The 17,767-nt window shown below is 42.1% G+C and overlaps 1 protein-coding gene across 1 annotated transcript in view; it reads left to right on the top strand.

Moving 5' to 3' along the window:
* LOC129673470 (EKC/KEOPS complex subunit Lage3-like) overlaps nucleotides 1-16,080 on the top strand; it is a 74,424-nt gene extending 58,344 nt beyond the window's left edge. Inside the window, exons 2-3 of the mRNA XM_055603264.1 lie at nucleotides 14,849-15,000; nucleotides 15,275-16,080. Coding sequence (XP_055459239.1) covers nucleotides 15,288-15,737 — 450 coding nt within the window. The 5' untranslated portion in view covers nucleotides 14,849-15,000; nucleotides 15,275-15,287 and the 3' untranslated portion in view covers nucleotides 15,738-16,080. The remainder of the gene's footprint in view (nucleotides 1-14,848; nucleotides 15,001-15,274) is intronic.
* Nucleotides 16,081-17,767: the final 1,687 nt, after the last annotated feature.

Raw genomic sequence — 17,767 nt, 5'->3', positions numbered from 1 at the left:
CAGTGCCAGGCATGAGATACTTTCCTATGAATTGTGGGTCAACCATCCACCCAGCTTTCAACTGCAGGGATCAGGAACCGAGGGGAAAGGGGTTGAGTAGCGATGGAGCCTACACAGAATCCCAGAAATCAGACTCCGGAGACCAGACTCAAAGGTGCAGATATTTTACAGTGTAAACAGCCTTTAAATTATTGAAAGGCCAATCAGACCATCCCACACTACCCTCAAGCACCAGTAACAATCAATCAGGTTGCTGCAACTATAAGGAAATGTGGGAGGTGTGGGGAGGCAAGGTCACCTTAGGAAACTTCCATAAAGAATGGGGAAGCAGTCACCGCTCTAGCCTCGTATCCATTTTGAGACTTCACTAGTGTGCCAGAAGTGCCTCATAGATCAACACTGGATCAGGACCTTTCAAGGAGTCAGAGTCGCTGACTCTTCACTCATCATCCCTATGGGCCTCCAAAAGGCTTAATGCGACATTACCCACATCCAATGAAAAGTAAGCAAATGTTATTACTTTCAGTCTCCCACAAGAACTAGATTATAGTATCATATTCCTAAAGGTACCACATGCTTCGGACACAGAACGCAGAGAAGTCAAGCTGGGAATGAAGCTTCTCCAATGGAGGCTGAGTGGTGATCTGATCTATTTATACAGCAAACTCATGAAGAGTTCTTTTATCACTGTATTGATTCTGTAGAACAAGAGCTGTTCCTCTGGGGCCTATGACCTATCTAACCAGATTTTTGTCCCTTTTGACAGTGCCAGGTATGGGTTCCTCCTGCAGAAGCCCTAAACACAACCAAAAGACCATCAGTCTAAATCAGCAACTATCTGACTGTACTTTTCAGACTGGTGCATTAGTTTAACCAAATCCGTGCTCTTCTGAAGGTTACCTTTAACAAATCCAGTTATGTAGCGGCTATGCAGTCAAGTAAGGAATGAACACACTGCACTTCTGGTGCGAACACCTCGAGTTTTAAGAGTAAAGCCGACCATGTTATTGCCAGTGGGATCGAGTTCTCACTGCAGTACACATACATTGGCTTTTGGAAACCTTCCACCTTGTGATGTTTTAGTTAGTTGTTTGTGATTTCTAAAGCAATCACTGCTGCTAACGTTAGACACTTAGACTCTTTCTTAGTAAGCCCTTCTTGTTCCAACCCCAACCATAACTCTCACCACAACCCTAACGCCCTTGTACAGGGCAACCGTATTATTAGTGAATTACTACTGTGCTGTGCTTTCCTGTAAATAATCACCAACTCCTCACAGCGCCTTTCTGCGAGGTGCACTGTGATGGCAGAGGCCTTCGTGTTGTAAAATATTACTGTTTTCATCTGCTTTTTAACAACTCACTTTACTTAGCAATATATGCTCTGTTATTCTGATGCAAACAACTTCAGAGATGCATGAGTAATTGCTTCCAAACTGTTGTAAATGGGATTTAGTTTTGGCCACAGTAGAAGTACATTGGTTTTTGAAAACACACTACTGGGCAGTGTTTAGTCACTTGGGCCAGTGTTTTCTAAGGTGACACTCTGGACTGCTAAAGGTACAGATACTTGTATTCCTGTGTCATGTTCCTTTCTTGTTCTAACCCTAATGCTATGCCAACCTTAACCATAATGTCCTTATAAAGTGCAACAATGCTAAACACCTGTGCTCTGCTTGCTTCTAACTAATCACCAATGCCCGTATAGTACTTCTCTGTGAGGTGAACTGCCCCAAAGTTCGTTATAACAAAGTTCTTGCTGTTGTAAAAGTACAACCATTTTTACTCCGTTTTTTTTAAAAATCCACATACTTGGAAATGCATCATCTGCTGCTCTTCTGAGGCAAGCAATTCTGAGATAAATGACTAAATCTTTACAAACTGATGTATCCAGGATTTATTTTTCCCTACAGTAGAAGGACATTACCTTTTACAAATACACCACTGTTCAGCATTTTAGCTACTTGTGTGTGTGTTAGGGGGGTTTAAAGATCAACTGTGTGCTGATCATGTTACAGATACTCAGTCTGCCTTTGCATTATTCTTGTGTAAAGCTTAAACATAAACCTATCCCTCATGTCCTTGTGCAGTGCTACAATAAAAAATTCACGTGCCCTGCTTTCTTATGATTGGCCACAACTTTCCCAACGGTAATTTCAGTTCAATGAATTGGCTTAACAAGTACTTGCTGCTGTAAAGGCAGCACATTCTTCACTGAGCTCTTAGCCCACGGCTTTGCCAAGGAGTGTGCACACTGCTTTTCCGACACTAACGAGTTTATCGATGTTAGAGCAAGACCACCCAAACTGTTGTAATCGGGATTTAGCTTTTAGCACAGTGAAAGCACATTCACTTTTGCAAACGGCATTGTGCGATGCTTAGTCACTTAGGCATGTGTTTTCTAAAGAAGATTCTGTGCGCTGCTAACACTGTAGACACCCATACTCTCCCTCCCATCCTTCCTTGTTAAAATGTCAACTCTGACTCACGTGACCTTGTGCCCGGAGCTATGGTAATAAACTCATCTGCACAGCTTTCTTACGCTAAAACACCACTTTCTCTTTTGTATTATTGGTCTAACAAAGTTCTTGCTGTTGTAAAAGTACTGCAGTTAGCACTTTATTCTTTTTATTATTAATTCAGTTAACATCTAGATCATAGGCCCCTCCCTCATCTCCTTCCAGTCCCAGCCTCCCTTCCGTCTTCAGAATAGGGGAGCCCCCTCTACCCACACATCCCAGCTCATCTATTCACATGAGGACTGAGTTCTTCTTCCTCCCCTGGGGCCTGGTAGGGAAGTCCCACCAGGGAGAAGTGATCAGAAAGCAGGCAACATAGTTCCATGCTAGAGATATCCACCACTCCCCTAATTAGCAGGCCGACATGAAGTCTAAGATGCCTATTGGACTTCTCTTCTTGGGGTTTGTGTTGTCATATGTCTATCCTCTACTATATTACTAAATTCTGGTTATAAGTGAATATATACCATGTGTGTCGTTCTGGGTCTGTGTTACCTCACTCAACCTGACTGAGCACTCTATTCTTCACAAACCCGCTTTACCTAGGATTGTACACACTGATATTCGGATGCAAGCAGCTTCAGAGTTTTAAGAGTAAAAGTTGTAACCAGGATTGAGTTTTCCCATGAGTGGAAGTACATTGGTTTATACAAATGTGCCACCTTGTGATGCCTTAGTGAAGTGTGCCTGTGGTTTTCTGAAGAGGCGTCCTCACGCTCCCCCCATATTCCTTTCTAACCCTAACCATACAGACACCTAACCCTAATGTCCTTATGCAGGGCAACAGTATTGCTCTTGAATTACTCCTGTGCTGTGCTCCCTAGGCAGCACTTCTCTCTGTGAGGAGCACTGTTAGGACAAATCTCTCTGTTGTAAAAGTAATGCCGTCTTCAGTCTTCTTTTGTAAAAATTTGCTTTACATAGCATTGTGTGCCCTGCTCTTCTGATGCAAGCAACTTCAGAGATTCATGAGTAATTCTTTCCAAACTATTGTTAATGGGATTTGGGTTTTGCCATAGTAGGAGTACATGGACTCTGCAAATATACCATTGTGTGGTGTTTTAGTCAATTGGTCCTGTGTTTCCTGAAGATGATTCTGTGCACTGCTAATGTTACAAATACATATACTCTTCTCTCACATTCCTTTCTAGTTCTAACCCTAATGCTGTGATCACCTGATGTCCTTATGCAGTATAAGAAGAGTAAGGCCATGTGCTCTGCTTTCTTGTAAAGAACCATTACAACAAAGTTCTTTTTTCTTTCCAATTCTTTTATTCTTTTTTTATTTTTAATTATACTTTATTTACTTTGTATCCCCCCTCTAGTTCCCTCCCTTCTCCCCTCCCAATCCTTCCCTTTTTCCCCCTTTTCCACATACTCCCCTCCCCAAGTCCACTGGTAGGAGGGTTTCTTTTTCTTCCTTCTGATCCTAGTCTGTTAGGTTTCATCAGGAGTGGCTGCATTGTCTTCCTCTGTGGCCTGGTAAGGCTGCTCCCTCCTCAGGGAGAAGTGATCAAAGAGCAGGTCAATCAGTTCATGTCAGAAGCAGTCCCTGTTCCCATTACTATGGAACCCAATTGGACACTGAACTGCCATGAGCTACATCTGTGCAGAGGTTCTAGGTTATCTCCATGCATGGTACTTGGTTGGAGTATGAGTCTCAGGAAAGACCCCTGTGTTCAAATTTTTTGGTTCTGTTGCTATCCTTGTGGACCTCCTGTCCTCTCCAGCTCTTACTATTATTTCCCACTTCTTTCATAAGATTCCCTGCATTCTGCCCAAAGTTTGGCTATAAGTCTCAACATCTGCTTTGATAGTCTGCAGGGCAGAGCCTTATACTCACTCATATAGACATAGTCTGCAGGGCAGAGCCTTATACTCACTCATATAGACATATAATATAGAATAAACCTACTAAAATCTGTACACCTGAAGAAACTAATCAAGAGGGAGGACTCTGGCTAAAATGCTCAATCTCCATTCTGAAAGGCAAAGAGGATGACATCAGAAGAAGGAGAAAACAGGAAACAAGTTAGGAGCCTCCCACAACAAAGTTCTTGATGTAGTAAATGTATTACCAATTTCACTGTTTTTGTTTTGTTTTGGTTTGGTTTGTTTTGGTTTGGTTTGGTTGGGTTTGGTTGGGTTTGGTTTGATGTTTCAATAACATTACCTGGTATGGTCTGCTCTTCTGAAACAAGTAACTTCATAGGTATATGAGTAAATCTACAAACTGCTATATATGGGATTTACTTTTTCCTAAGGTAGAGGCATATCACTTTTACAAACAGTCCATTGTGCTGTGTTTTAGTCATGCGTGTGTTCTCTAAAGATTAGCTGTGTGCTGACTATGCTGCAGGTTCTCATACTCTGCTCTTGCATTTTATTCTTGTGTGAAGCCTAACCCTAACCCTGACCCTGACCCTAACCCTAACCCTAACCCTGACCCTAACCCTAACCCTCATGTCCTTGGGAAGAACTACAATATAAAATTCATGTTCCCTGCTTTCTTGTGATCAATCACAGCTTCCCTTACAGTAATTTAGTATGGTTATTTTTGTTTAACAAGGTACTTGCTGTAGTAAAAGTAGCACAGTCTTCAATGTGTTCTTCCCGTTTAATTTTCTTTTATTTTCAGCTTGTTTCATTTTGGTTTTTTGAAACAGTTTATCTGTGTAACCCTAAATGTTCTGTTACTTACTCTGTAGGCCAGGCTGAATTAGAACTCAGAGATTCACTTGCCTCTGCATTCCTAGTACTGGGATTAAAGATGTGCACCCTACTGCCTGGCTCTTCACTGTTCTTAACCAACCCACTTTACTGAGGAATGTGCACTTTGCTCTACTGATGCAAAAAGTTCAGAGATCTAGGAATAAAACTGTCCATATTGTTGTAACTGGATTCAATTTATGCTGCAGTAAAAATTACACTAGTTTTTGCAAATATAACATTGTGTGATGTTGTAGTCTCTTGATCTGGTGTTTTCTAAACTAATGCTGTGTACTGTTAATGTTACAGGCACACATACCCTGCTCTGCCCTCCCATCCTTTCTCCTCATATGTTAAGCATAACTGTATCTCAAATGTCCTTGTGCGTGCTATGGTACAAATTTCATTTGCCCTGCTTTTTTGTCATCAGTCACAGCTTTCCTTCCAGTAATTTCAGTGTAGTTCTTTTAACAAAGTACAAGCTGTTGTAAAAGTAGCACAGCCTTCCTGTGTTCCTGTAAATTTATTTCATTTTGTTTTGTTTTGTTTTTTGAGACAGGGTTTCGCTGCATAGCCCTGGATGGCCTGGGACTGGCTCTGTATACCAGGCTGGCCTCAAACTCAGAGATTTACCTACCTTTGCCTCCTGAGTGCTGGGATTAAAGGTGTGCACAATAACAACAAAAAAATCTTTTATACCAGTGGACTACTGAGTAATATATATTAAGAGAAACAGTGCTTTAGTATAAGAAAGCAGGGCACATGGGTTTATTATTATAGCACTGCATAAGAATACTTGAGTCACTGTTATGGTTAACATTGTAACAAGAAAGGAATGTGAAAGCCAAGTATGAGTACTTCTACTCATGGGAAAACTCAATCCTGGTTACAACTTTTACTCTTTTTTTTTTTTGTTCCCAAGCAACCCCAAAAATTCACACTGCTCTTCCAATGCAAGTAAGAGCACCCACATTGCTGTAATCAGGGTTTACTTTTACTACAGCGAATGCCACTGTGTGGCATTGTAGTCTCTTGGTCATGTGTTTTCTAATGATAATATGTTGTACTGTTAAATTTACAGATACTCACACTTGGCTCTCTCCCATGGAGTGGGTCTCAATTTGGGCCAGTCATTAGTATGCCATCCCCTCAGTCTCTGCTCCATCTTTATCCCTACACTTCTGATAAGCAAGACCAATTTGGAGTTGAAGGTTTTATGGGTGGGTTGGTGTTCCCCTCCCACCATTTAATGTCCCACTTGGCTACAGGAGGTGGTGACGTCAGGCTCTCCATATCCCTTCCTACTAGGAGTCTCAGCTAGGGTCACCACATAGACTCCTGGAAACCTCCCCTGTCCCAGAGGTGCACTCTGCCAATTTCCATTCTCTCTCCTGGTCCCCTCCCCCTCCACTCTCCCTACACCTGAGCCCTACCTTTCTTCCCCTCCCCACCTGCTCTTTCACACAGTTTCCTTCTTCCATCTACTTCACATGACTATTTTATTCTCCTTTCTGAGTGAAATTGAAACATCTTCTCGTGGGCCCTCCTTGGATTCTTTGTGTCTGTGGATTGTTGCATAGTTAGCCTATACTTTAGGGCTAATATCCACTGATAAATGAGTACAGACCATGCGTGTCTTTCTAGGTCTCAGTTACCTGTCTCAATATGATCTTTTCTAGTTCTATTATAATACTACTCTGTGAGGTGCATTGCTATAACAGAATTCTTGCTGTTATAAAAGTGCTACAGCTTTTACTCTCATTTTTAAAAATTTCCACATTTCTTGGAAATGTACACTCTGCTGTGTTGATGTAAGCAGCTTTAGTGGGTGTATGAGTAAATCCTGATGACTTATTATATGAGACTTCATTTTTCCTAACGTAGAAGGACATTACTTTTTCACAAAGGTGCCACTATGCAATGTTTTAGTCATTTATATGGGCATTTTCTAAAGATCAACTGTGCCCTGATTGTGTTACAAACACTCTTACTCTGCTCTTATGATTTGTTCTGTGTTAAAGCTTAACCCTAACCCTCATGTCCTTGTGCAATGCTACAATATAAAATTCATTTGCCTTGCTTTCTTTTTTAATTTTTATTTATTATTATTATTTATTAGAATGTATTCACATTATATCCCAGCTGTAGCCCCCTCCTTCTTCTCCTCTCAGTCCCCCCTTCTCCCCTAGTCCACTGATAGTGGAGGTACTCCTCCCCTTCTATCTGACCCTAGCCTATCAGGTCTCATCAGGACTGTCTGCATTGTCTTCCTCTGTGGCCTGGCAAGGCTACTCCCCACTCAGGGGGAGGTGATCAAAGGGCCAGCCACTGAGTTCATGCTAGAGAGAGTTCCTGCTCCCCTTATTAGGGAGCCCATTTGAAGACTGAGCTGCTACAGCTACCTCTGTTCAGGGGGTCCAGGTTATCTCCATGAATGGTCCTTGGTTAGAGAATCAGTCTCAGAAAACAGCCCTTTGCCCAGATTTTTTGGTTCTGTTGCTCTCCTTGTAGAGCTCCAGACCCTTCCAGGTCTTTCAATCTCCCCCTTCTTTCATAAGACTCTCTGCACTTTGCCCAAAGTTTGGCTATGAGTCTCAGCTTCTGCTTTAATACCCTGCTGGGTAGAGTCTTTCAGAGGCCCTCTATAGTAGGTTCCTGTCTTGTTCCTTATTTTCACCTTCTTCAAATGTCTATCCCATTTGCCTTTTTGAATGAAGATTGAACATCTTACCCAGGGCCTTCCTTCTTGCTTAGCTTCTTTAGGTGTAAAGATTTTAGTGTGTTTATCCTATCTTTTAGCTCTAGTATGCATTTATAAGTGAGTATATACCATGTATGTCTGTCTGCTTCTGGGATACCTCGCTCAGGATGATCTTTTCTAGTTCCTACCATTTGCCTGCAAATTTCATGATTTCCTCATTTTTAATTGCCAAGTAGTATTCCATTTTGTAAATGTACCACAAGTTCTGTATCCATTCTTCAGTTGAGGGACATCTGGGTTATTTCCAGGTTCTGGCTATTACAAATAAAGCTGCTATGAACATGGTTGAGCAAATGTCCTTGTTGTGTACTTGAGCATCTTTTTGATATATGCCCAGCAGTGGTATAGCTGGATCTTGAGGTAGCACTATTCCTAGTTGTCTGAGAAAGCGCCAGATTGATTTCCAAAGTGGTTGTACAAGTTTACATTCCCACCAGCAATGGAGGAGGGTTCCCCTTTCTCCACATCCTCTCCAGCATGTATTGTCACTTGAGTGTTTGATCTTAAGGTGACATCTCAGGGTCATTTTGATTTGCATTTCCCTTATGAGTAAGGATGTTGAACATTTCTTTAAGGGTTTCTCTGCTATTTGATATTCCTCTATTGAGAATTCTCTGTTTAGCTCTGTACCACATTTTTTAATTGGATTACTTGATTTGTTGCTTTTTAACTTCTTGAGTTCTTTATATATTCTGGATATTAGCCCTCTGTCAGATATAGGGTTGGTGAAGATCCTTTCCAAGTCTGTAGGTGTTGTTTTTTTCTGACTATAGTGACCTTTGCTTTACAGAAGCTTTTCAGTTTCATGAGGTCCCATTTATTAATTGTTAATCTTAGAGCCTGTGCTGTTGGTGTGCTGTTCAGGAAGTTGTCTCCTGTACCAATGAGCTTCAAGGTGCTTCAGTGTGTGTTTGCTTTATTGATTCTTATTCCGTTTTCATCTCTTGCACCATTTCCTTCATCTGTTTGTGTTTGGATTCCTGTTTGTCCATAATGGCCTCTATTTTTTTTTGTTGTTGTTGTTGTTCATTTCCTCTCTGTATGCCTCTATATGTGCTTCTATTTGTTTGGCTGTATTTGCCTGTATTTCTTTGAGAGCTTTGTTCATTTCCTCTTTATGTGTCTCTAATAACTGGGTAAGCATAAATTTAACATGATTTTTCCTGTGTTTCTGATGAATTAAAATATCCATTGATTCTGGGGTTTGCTGGTGAAGCCTGCTGTCCTTATTTTTTTGGATGTGTTCTTACGCCGGCCTTGAGCATACAAAGCATCTGATTGTTTGTAACCTTAGCTGTCTGTTCTTGCGCTGCTGACTGGGTCCTTCTGTCCACCAGTTGAGAGTGGGTGTTGGTGTTTCAGATGCAGCTAAGGGAGAAGGCTGCAGGTGCAGGTGTGCAAGCACGGGAGTGCACGTGGGGCCATGTCTTGAGGACCACGTGCTAGAGCACATCGATGCCCGGAAGGGTGGAGAGCACAGCTGGGGTCCTGGAGTGGTTCATGGGTGGGTGCCCTGAATGGCTCGGTACCCACAGGCCGGTTGTACTGTGCTCCAGGTACTCAGACCTGCACCCTCTGGGCTCCAGGAATTGTTGCCAGGACTCCACTGGGAGAGCCACAGAACAGGGGCTTCCACATTGAGAAAGCCTGCCCAGGGATCCCAATGTTGCCCACAGTGGGTGGGAGGGATCCAGTGTCTGACAGATAGCTCAGGGATCCCTGGGTCTGGGGCTCTGTATGCAGGCACTCTGAGGAGCACTCACTCACTCAGAGGAGCACTCTCAGGCAGGCATGTGCGGAAAGCTCAGGGGCCCACTGTTGTCTGCTCTCAGATTTGGTCCAGCAGTGGCTTAGCTCTTTGGCTGCTAGAGCTGGGGGCCCATACCTGAGGCAGCTGCTGCGACTCCTAGGGCAAGGGACAGGGCAGGGGGTCAACAGTTAGCCACTCTCAGATCCTGAAGAAGTCCACGGGGGGGGGGGTGGGGCTTGATCCACTCTGTCCCAGCTCAAGGGTTGTCCCCTCTAGCCCAAGAAGCCTCAAAGTTGATGCTCAGGCTTCAGCTGCCCATCCACTCACCAGTTTCAGAGTTTCAGATCCTTGCCCCCCCCAGGTATGGTGCACACTGATCACCGCCATCTTGGAACCTCTCCACATTCTATTTCTTACAACAATTCAGTAAAATAATTTAACTTGACTCTTATAATTATTTTAAGGGAATTGATATCTTTCTTTTTTCTGTTTCCTTCCTTTTCTCCCTTCCTTTTCTTATTATAAAAGTTTAAAACATCTTATGTAAGAAAAGTAAAATCCATTTGAAATCACTGAACTAGGAATGCAAAAGTAAATAAATAAATAAAATAGAAGAAAATAAAATAAAAAATATAAATAAAAAAGTAAAAACTGGCCAACGATATAGTTATTTACAAATATTTAAAATAAAAATCCTATTATTTAAAAACAAAATTGTTAATACTAACTAAGGATAAAGCCCACATTTGACTCTCAGTTTTCTAGCAGTTCATTCAAAAAAGTAAACAGGTACTTAACTCAAAATATCTCAAAACTTGAATGTGTAGATCAGTTAGTTGTAAGGGATACCTTACACGCCTTTCAATGAATATTACGAAATACTGTTGATCAGCGATGCCTATCAGGACACGAGCTTTTTGGATATCTTCTGGAACAGCAAACACTCTTCCACATACTCTTCATGTGTTCTTCAGTTCAGACCACTGTGAAATCATTAGTCCTTTGCTTCTTTAAGGTAATTTCACAAATACTTTTTCTTCCAGAGAAATGGTATTAGTATTAATCAGAACCCTCCATATATACAGACAGACATTGAAGCATAATGAAAGAGAACATGGTAAGGTAAGAAATTCAGGACTGATAATAAAACAAGACAAAATATAAATGGTGTTACTGATGAACTAAGTTGGTATTATCATCCAGGAAAAAATTCCTTATTTCTATTAGAAATAAATAGAAATTATTTCATAAAAGTATTAATAAAAGTAATTCAGAAAGTAAATGTGTTGTTTAATGTTCTTATTAATCTGGGTATTGTTTTCACTGAGGCTGTTAGCCTACTTATGTAAAGAAAAACATTGATTTGCAATCTGCAATTTTACCAGGAGTTGGTAGAGTGGTGTCAGAATTCCAGCATGAGCTGTATTTTTCCCCTGGGTTCCCAGCAATGCTGGGAGGTATGTCTAATTAACTGTTACTTAGAATTGCTGTGGTCCTCAACTTTCCTAATGCTCCCACACTTCCGTAGAGTTCCCTCTCTTTTTGGTGATATCCAACCATAAATTATTTTGTTACTTATAACTAGTTTTGCTACTGCTATGAGTCATAATGTAAATATCTGATACTCAGGATATCTGATGTGACACCCCTGCAGGTTACAGCCCACGGGCTGAGAACTGCTGAGAATTTTATTAAAAACAAGTTTAGAGGATGAAGAGATGGCTCAGCAGCTTAGAATGCTTGCTGCTGTACAGTGATGAAGCCTGGAATTTGGATCCCAGCATCCACACTGGACAGCTGGTAGCATTGCAACTCCCACTCCAAAGAATTCTATGCCTTCTTCTCCCTTCCACCAGCTCCTGTGAACACACACATCACACGTTTTTAAAAACTTAGGTGACATAATTGGTGAGTTAATTTCCTGGCTTGTCTCTTTAGGGTAGGGGAAGGCACACTCCAGCCATAGTGGCTGAGTTTGTGTGTGCAATGGTTCAGTCATGTCCTGCAAACATTGTCTCAGTGCAGATGCCCACTGCCTCTGTCTAGTGTTCTGATCTTCTACACTTCAGGCTCTCTACCACTGCAACTGAGAGAACCTGTTCTCAGTGCTAAGCCCCTCTACAGAGACATCACTCCTATATTCCTCTTATTGTGGTCTTGATCCATCTTGTCTTGAGCAAGTTTCTCCTGATACCTTCTGCCCCGGAGAGTCCCCTAAATCCTGAAATAGGAGATGTGACAGAAAATGTAACCCTGTTACTGATCTCCAAAATCACATTGTCTAACTGCATGGAGTATTGTCCGTTGACCAGGTATCATAACAGAGTCCTACTTTTGGACTGGAGGATGCTTGTTGGCAAGCTTATTAATGCTGCCAGTGAAATAAAAGCTGAGTAGTAAAGTACAGGCAAAAAAAAAAAAAAGGCCAAGTATCCAAGATGGTGGCGCCGAAAGGAGACTGTCTGACAAGCAGAACAGCAGTGAACCAACAGACAGAACTCTGGGCCCTCAAACATCAGTCATTTTGTTTCCCAGGTGAGAGGAAACCCCATGATATGGGAAGCAATCGGGATCAGGTCACCCGGCTAAACCCCGGAAAAATTCCCAGGTCTGGCAGGCCCTCTGTCCCCAGCCCAGAGCCACATGCCTGCATGCTCTGATCACTGTCCCAGACTAAACTGTGGGCCCCACAACACCAAGACTGGGATTTCCAGTTGAGAGAAAACCCCATGGTGAAGGAAGCAATCGAGACTGACTGACCTCAGGTCACCCAGACACCTGGAAAATGTTCTGGGCTCCAGGTCCTGGGCTCCGGTGGGTGCTCAGCCGCCAGCCCAGAGCCAAATGCCTGTGCGCCTGACTTACCATCCCAGACAGAACTGTGGACCCCAGGGCACCAGAGACTGGGTTTCCCATTGGGAGGACCCTCTCCCTGTGAGCAGGTTTGACCTCAGGGCACCCAGCCAACCCTCCACCTCCATCACGAAAAGTTCTCAGAAAAGCTCCCGGGTCCTGCAGGCTCCCAGTTGCCAGTGCTGAGGTACCCGCCTGCACATGCGTGCTCTACTCAACATCCCAGGCTGAGCTGTGGACCCCCAAACTCCACAAACTGTGTCTCCCTGTCAGGAGAAAACCCCTTGGTGGGGGAAACATCAGGTCCCACCTCAGGACACCCAGCTAATCCCTGGAAAAGTTTCTGGGTTCCCGAAGGCTCCAGGCTCTAGCCTCCAGCCTCACACTTGTGTGCTGTGCTCACCTGCCTCTGATTAACACTTGGGTACTGGGGCATAGAGCTCCAACCTCAAACCTAGAGAAGCCTGGGACTCACAGGATCCGCCCCTAGACATTGCTTCAAGGCGCAACCTGTCTCCTAGCTAAACTGACCAAATGGCAGGCCTCCCTGCTTCAAGAGTCCTGCACACGGCAAACACAGTGTAAGAGCAGCAGCAGCCCACTAAATTTGGAGCAAGAAACCCAGTGGTAGGGCAGCTGTCTCCAGGACTTCTCCTGGTGAGAGGACACCCCTTCTGACTATCAATGTCCATAGTGACCACACAGGTTGTGAGCTGTGGCAATTCCTGAGAAGCACTGGCCATTCAGTGATCATACTCGAAAAGCTGAGGAGGCCTCCTTCAGGAACAACCATCTTCCTGCCAAGGGGATTCTTCCCACCCCAGGATTCCAGCAGGCACCAGAAATTAACAGCCAACACCCGAGACAGCCAGATGGATAAAAGCCAGCGTAAAAGCACAACCAACAAAAGTCGAAGCAGTATGGCATCTCCAGAACCCAGTTATCCAGGGGCAAGTAGCCCTGGATACTCTAACGTAAATGAAATTCAAGAAGATGACCTAACATCTATGTTTATGAAGAGGACAATGGAGGAAACAAATAAAGTACATAAAGAAACAGAGAAAATAAAGTCAAGCAGATTATAGCCATCCATAAAGAAATACAGGAAGATGCAGCCAAATAGTTTGTGGCCTTCATAGAGGAAATAATTAAATCACTGAAAGAAATAAAAGAAACAGGAAAGTTCAAACAAACAGCTAAAGGAATTGAAGGAAAATACAGTCAGACAGGTGAAGGAAATCAACAAACAGTTCAAGATCTGAAGATAGAATTGGAAAAATTAAAGAAAACACAAATGGAGGAAATCATGGAGAGGAAGAACTTGGAAGAAAACAGGAACTACAGAGGTAAGCATAATCAATAGACTACAAGAGATGGAAGAAAGAATCTCAGGTGTGGAAGATACAATGGAAGAAATCAATGTATCTTTCAAAAAATGTTAAATCTAAAAAATTCTTACACAAGCCATCCAAGAAATCCAAAACAACATGAAAAACAAAACCTAAGAATAGTAGGAATAGAGGAAAAGGAAGATTCCCATCTCCAAGGCCCAGAAAATATTTTCACCAAAATCATAAAAGAAAATTTCCCCAATTTAAATGAAAGGCCTATAAGCATACAAAAAGCATACAGGACACCTAATAAATTCAGTCAGAAAAGAAAATCCTCCTACCACATAATAATCAAAACAGTAAGTATACAGAACAAAGAAAAGGGGGGGGTTGATTATCTGTGGCAATGACTAATATTTACAGCACAACTTTGTACTGTTATGATGTATTCTTTTGTTTCTCTGTGGCACAGAAACAGATAATAAGCATTCAAACCTATTTGCATTCTTTCTTAATTTATTTGTTTTTATTTTGTATTGTTCGTATTCATTACATGAAAACATTTCATGCTCGTATATATCATGCATAGAAATAATCCCCAGGCCCCTGTGCTCTCATTTGTATTTTTACTTCTTGGAAATGATCTACACAGAAGTCAAAGACTGAATTCTAAGTTCTGATTCTAGACCTTCTGTTTCCTTCCTGATGATCTTGGGAAAGTTATTTCATGTCTAAGCTATAGAAGTTTCCTCACAGAGGTACCAGGAAATGTTAGGATAATAACCACATGACTGTGGTTTGTTTGCCTGAGATCGTCTTGCTATGCAGGCTTGTGTCAAAGTCAGGGTGACCCTCCTGCCCCCAGTTCCCAAGAGCTGATGTTACTGGCAAACGTTCAACTTGTTTATTTTTAAAAACTTTTTCAGGAGCTGGGGATATAGTTCAGTTGATAATGTCCTTGGCCTGCAACCATGAAGATCTGAGTTAGAACACCAGAACCCACACAAGAAAAAGTCAAGCTGGTAACCCGATCACTGGAGAGTGAGAGAGGGGAAGATTTTCTGGGGCTTGATGCTCGGTGAGTATTAATTGGTAAGTTCCAAGCCAAAGGAACAACTACACACACACACACACACACACACACACACACACACACACAATTTTTAATTTGGCTGAAGAGATCAGTTGTCTTAGCGTACAAACGTTGGCTGCTTTTCATACCTCTAGTGACAAAAAGTGTCCCTGATGGGCACTGTCCCTCAGGGTCCGGAAGCCTTTATCTGGGTCATTTCTTTGCAATCTTTTCCCTCCTAGCACTTGCATTTCTTAGTAGTGTTTTCTTTTTACTACAGAGTTAAAGCAAATATGTCGAAACGGGAGTGTGGTTTGGAAAGTGGAGCAGCAGCAGACAGGCAGGCGGCGCACACAGGTCACTCTGCACAGGCCCCGACCGGCCGTTGCTGTCTGGGTGATGCCGGCCCAATGGCAGTTATTCCCAGGGGAGCTCACCGTAGTTCCAGCAAAAGCACCACGCCTTTTACAGAAAGGCCCGGAATCGGACGTCACAGATTCGCCCTCACCGTGCCTTTTCCGACTTGTTTGGAAGCAGAAATCGCCTGTGGATCCTTAGCTCCTGATGTGGAACCACACCAACGACTTGTAGGGAAGGAGCTTAAAGCGAGCGGTGGCTTGCTGGAGGTGCGCTGGAGCGCAGAAGACCCTCGGCTCCTCCGAATCTCCATCATCAACTTTCTGGACCAGCTTTCTCTCGTGGTGAACACCATACAGCGCTTTGGGCCTCCTCTTTCCCGTTAAGCCTGGCTGAAAAAAAAAAAAAAAAAAAAGATTCCAGAAATAGCAGCTGCTACCTAACTGAAGGGGCCTGCCTAATTTTTTTTTTTTTTTTTTTTCTTGCCTGATTTGGTTCTCAGGCACTTAGGGGTCATTTGGTTTGATGCTTAAGAAAATAAGTTCTTTGTTGATGAAGAAAATAATGCTGTGCCTCTAATCTGAAAAAATAAAGAAATAAAGCAAATATGTGAATTAAATTTTTTTCCAAACTAGTGGTAAAATAAAAGTTAACCTTTCCCTCCCACCCCAAAGTCCTACTTTTCTCTAAAAGTAATCAGTTTTCTTTATCAGAGTCTTATCAATTTTTCAAGTTTCTGAGCATGTTTATCACGGAGGACGTCATAATGCAGTTCTTCTCCACATCTTGGTTTTTTTTTTTTTTTAATTTAAAGCAGGCATCTATCATACAATAGAACATACAAATTTATTCTGTCATTTTAACATCTGAATAAATGGTAGCCATTTTCATGGCTGTCGCACTTTTGTGAGACCCTGTTTAAATCTATTTATGATTTCTGTTACATAAGTATTAATGCTTTATACATTTGGCAAGAATGTATATGTAGGATTAATTTCTAGAAATGCTACTATGAAGTTAAGAGTCAAAGCTTATTGATTTAGTGGACACTGAGCCAAACTGACTCCCGTGTCTATGAGGTAGTACTATCAAGTATGAATTAGCCTTCAACCTCCCGTCATCTGCATTGTCCAAGATGGAAATGGTTTTCAGTCTGGTAGGTTAAAAAATGCTTTGTATTTTTGACATATTGACTCTTAATAGTTCATGAAGAGGTTCTTGCAAGTGACTGTCTGTTTCTTGATCTATATTATGGGCACTTTCTGATATAATGTTATTGAATAGTTTTTTTTAATGTCTCTAGACTTTTAACTTAGCTTCTTCTACCCTGTAATTATAGATTTACTCTTTTTAGCATACTCTTATAGATGTTTGAAAGTAAAAGGCTTCTTAGGAATTTATCAGAAAATGACATAAATAATAATAATAATAATAATTATTATTATTATAAATTATTATTTATTCTTTTCTTTCACAGGGTTTTACTGGCTTGCTCTCCTGGACATGGTGGGTGCTTTCTATCCTGATGTTTTTTTTATTTGTCCCATGGAATTTTCTTTCCTCTACTTTTATGATTAAGAAAATCTTTCTTCCTCCTCTGTAAATTGTATTCCTCATTGACTTTCAAGCTGAAATAATTGTGATGGCTAATTTTGTGTCAGCTTGACAGAAGCTAGCATTATTGCAGAGGAGGCAACATCAGTTGAGGAAATGGCCCACCAGATCGTTCTCTGGAGCAGCCATGTGACAAGAAAGGAACACCTTTCTTGACTGGTGATTGATATTTACAGCTCACTGTGAATAATGCCAACCCTGAGTTGATGGTCTTGAAAGGGTAACAGTCTTTTGAGAGGCTTCATCTAGCAGCTGATGAGAACAGATGCAGAGACCCACAGGCAAACAATTGGCTGAGCTTGGGAAGTTTTGTGGAAGAGTGGAAGGAAGGATTGAGGGAACCAGAGGAGACATCACAAGAAGACCTACATAGTAAACTATCCTGGGCCCATGGGGGGTCACAGAGACTGAATTACCAACCAAAGAGCATGTGTGTGCTGGACCTAGACCTCCCCCCCCCACACACATATGTAGCAGATGTACAGCTTGGTCTTCATGTGTTTCACCTAGTAACTGGAACAAGGGCTGTCTCTCTGGCTCTGTTGCTTGCCTACGGATCCCTTACTTTATCTGCCTTCTCTGGCCTCAGTGAGAGAGGATGCACTTGTCCTGCTGCAACTTGAGGTACCCGGGGAACCTTGCGGGGAAACGGGAGGAGGAGGGTGTGAGTGGAGGAGAGGAGGAGAGGAGGAATGGGGCTACATCAGGCTGTAGAGTGACTAAAATAAATAAATACATAAATACATAGATAGATAGATAGATAGATAGATAGATAGATAGATAGATAGATAGATAGATAGAT

Source organism: Psammomys obesus, unplaced genomic scaffold (assembly GCF_907164565.1).
Source record: "Psammomys obesus unplaced genomic scaffold, mPsaObe1.curated_primary_1811, whole genome shotgun sequence".
Taxonomy (NCBI): domain Eukaryota; kingdom Metazoa; phylum Chordata; class Mammalia; order Rodentia; family Muridae; genus Psammomys; species Psammomys obesus.
This window is presented reverse-complemented; position numbering and strand designations above follow the sequence as displayed.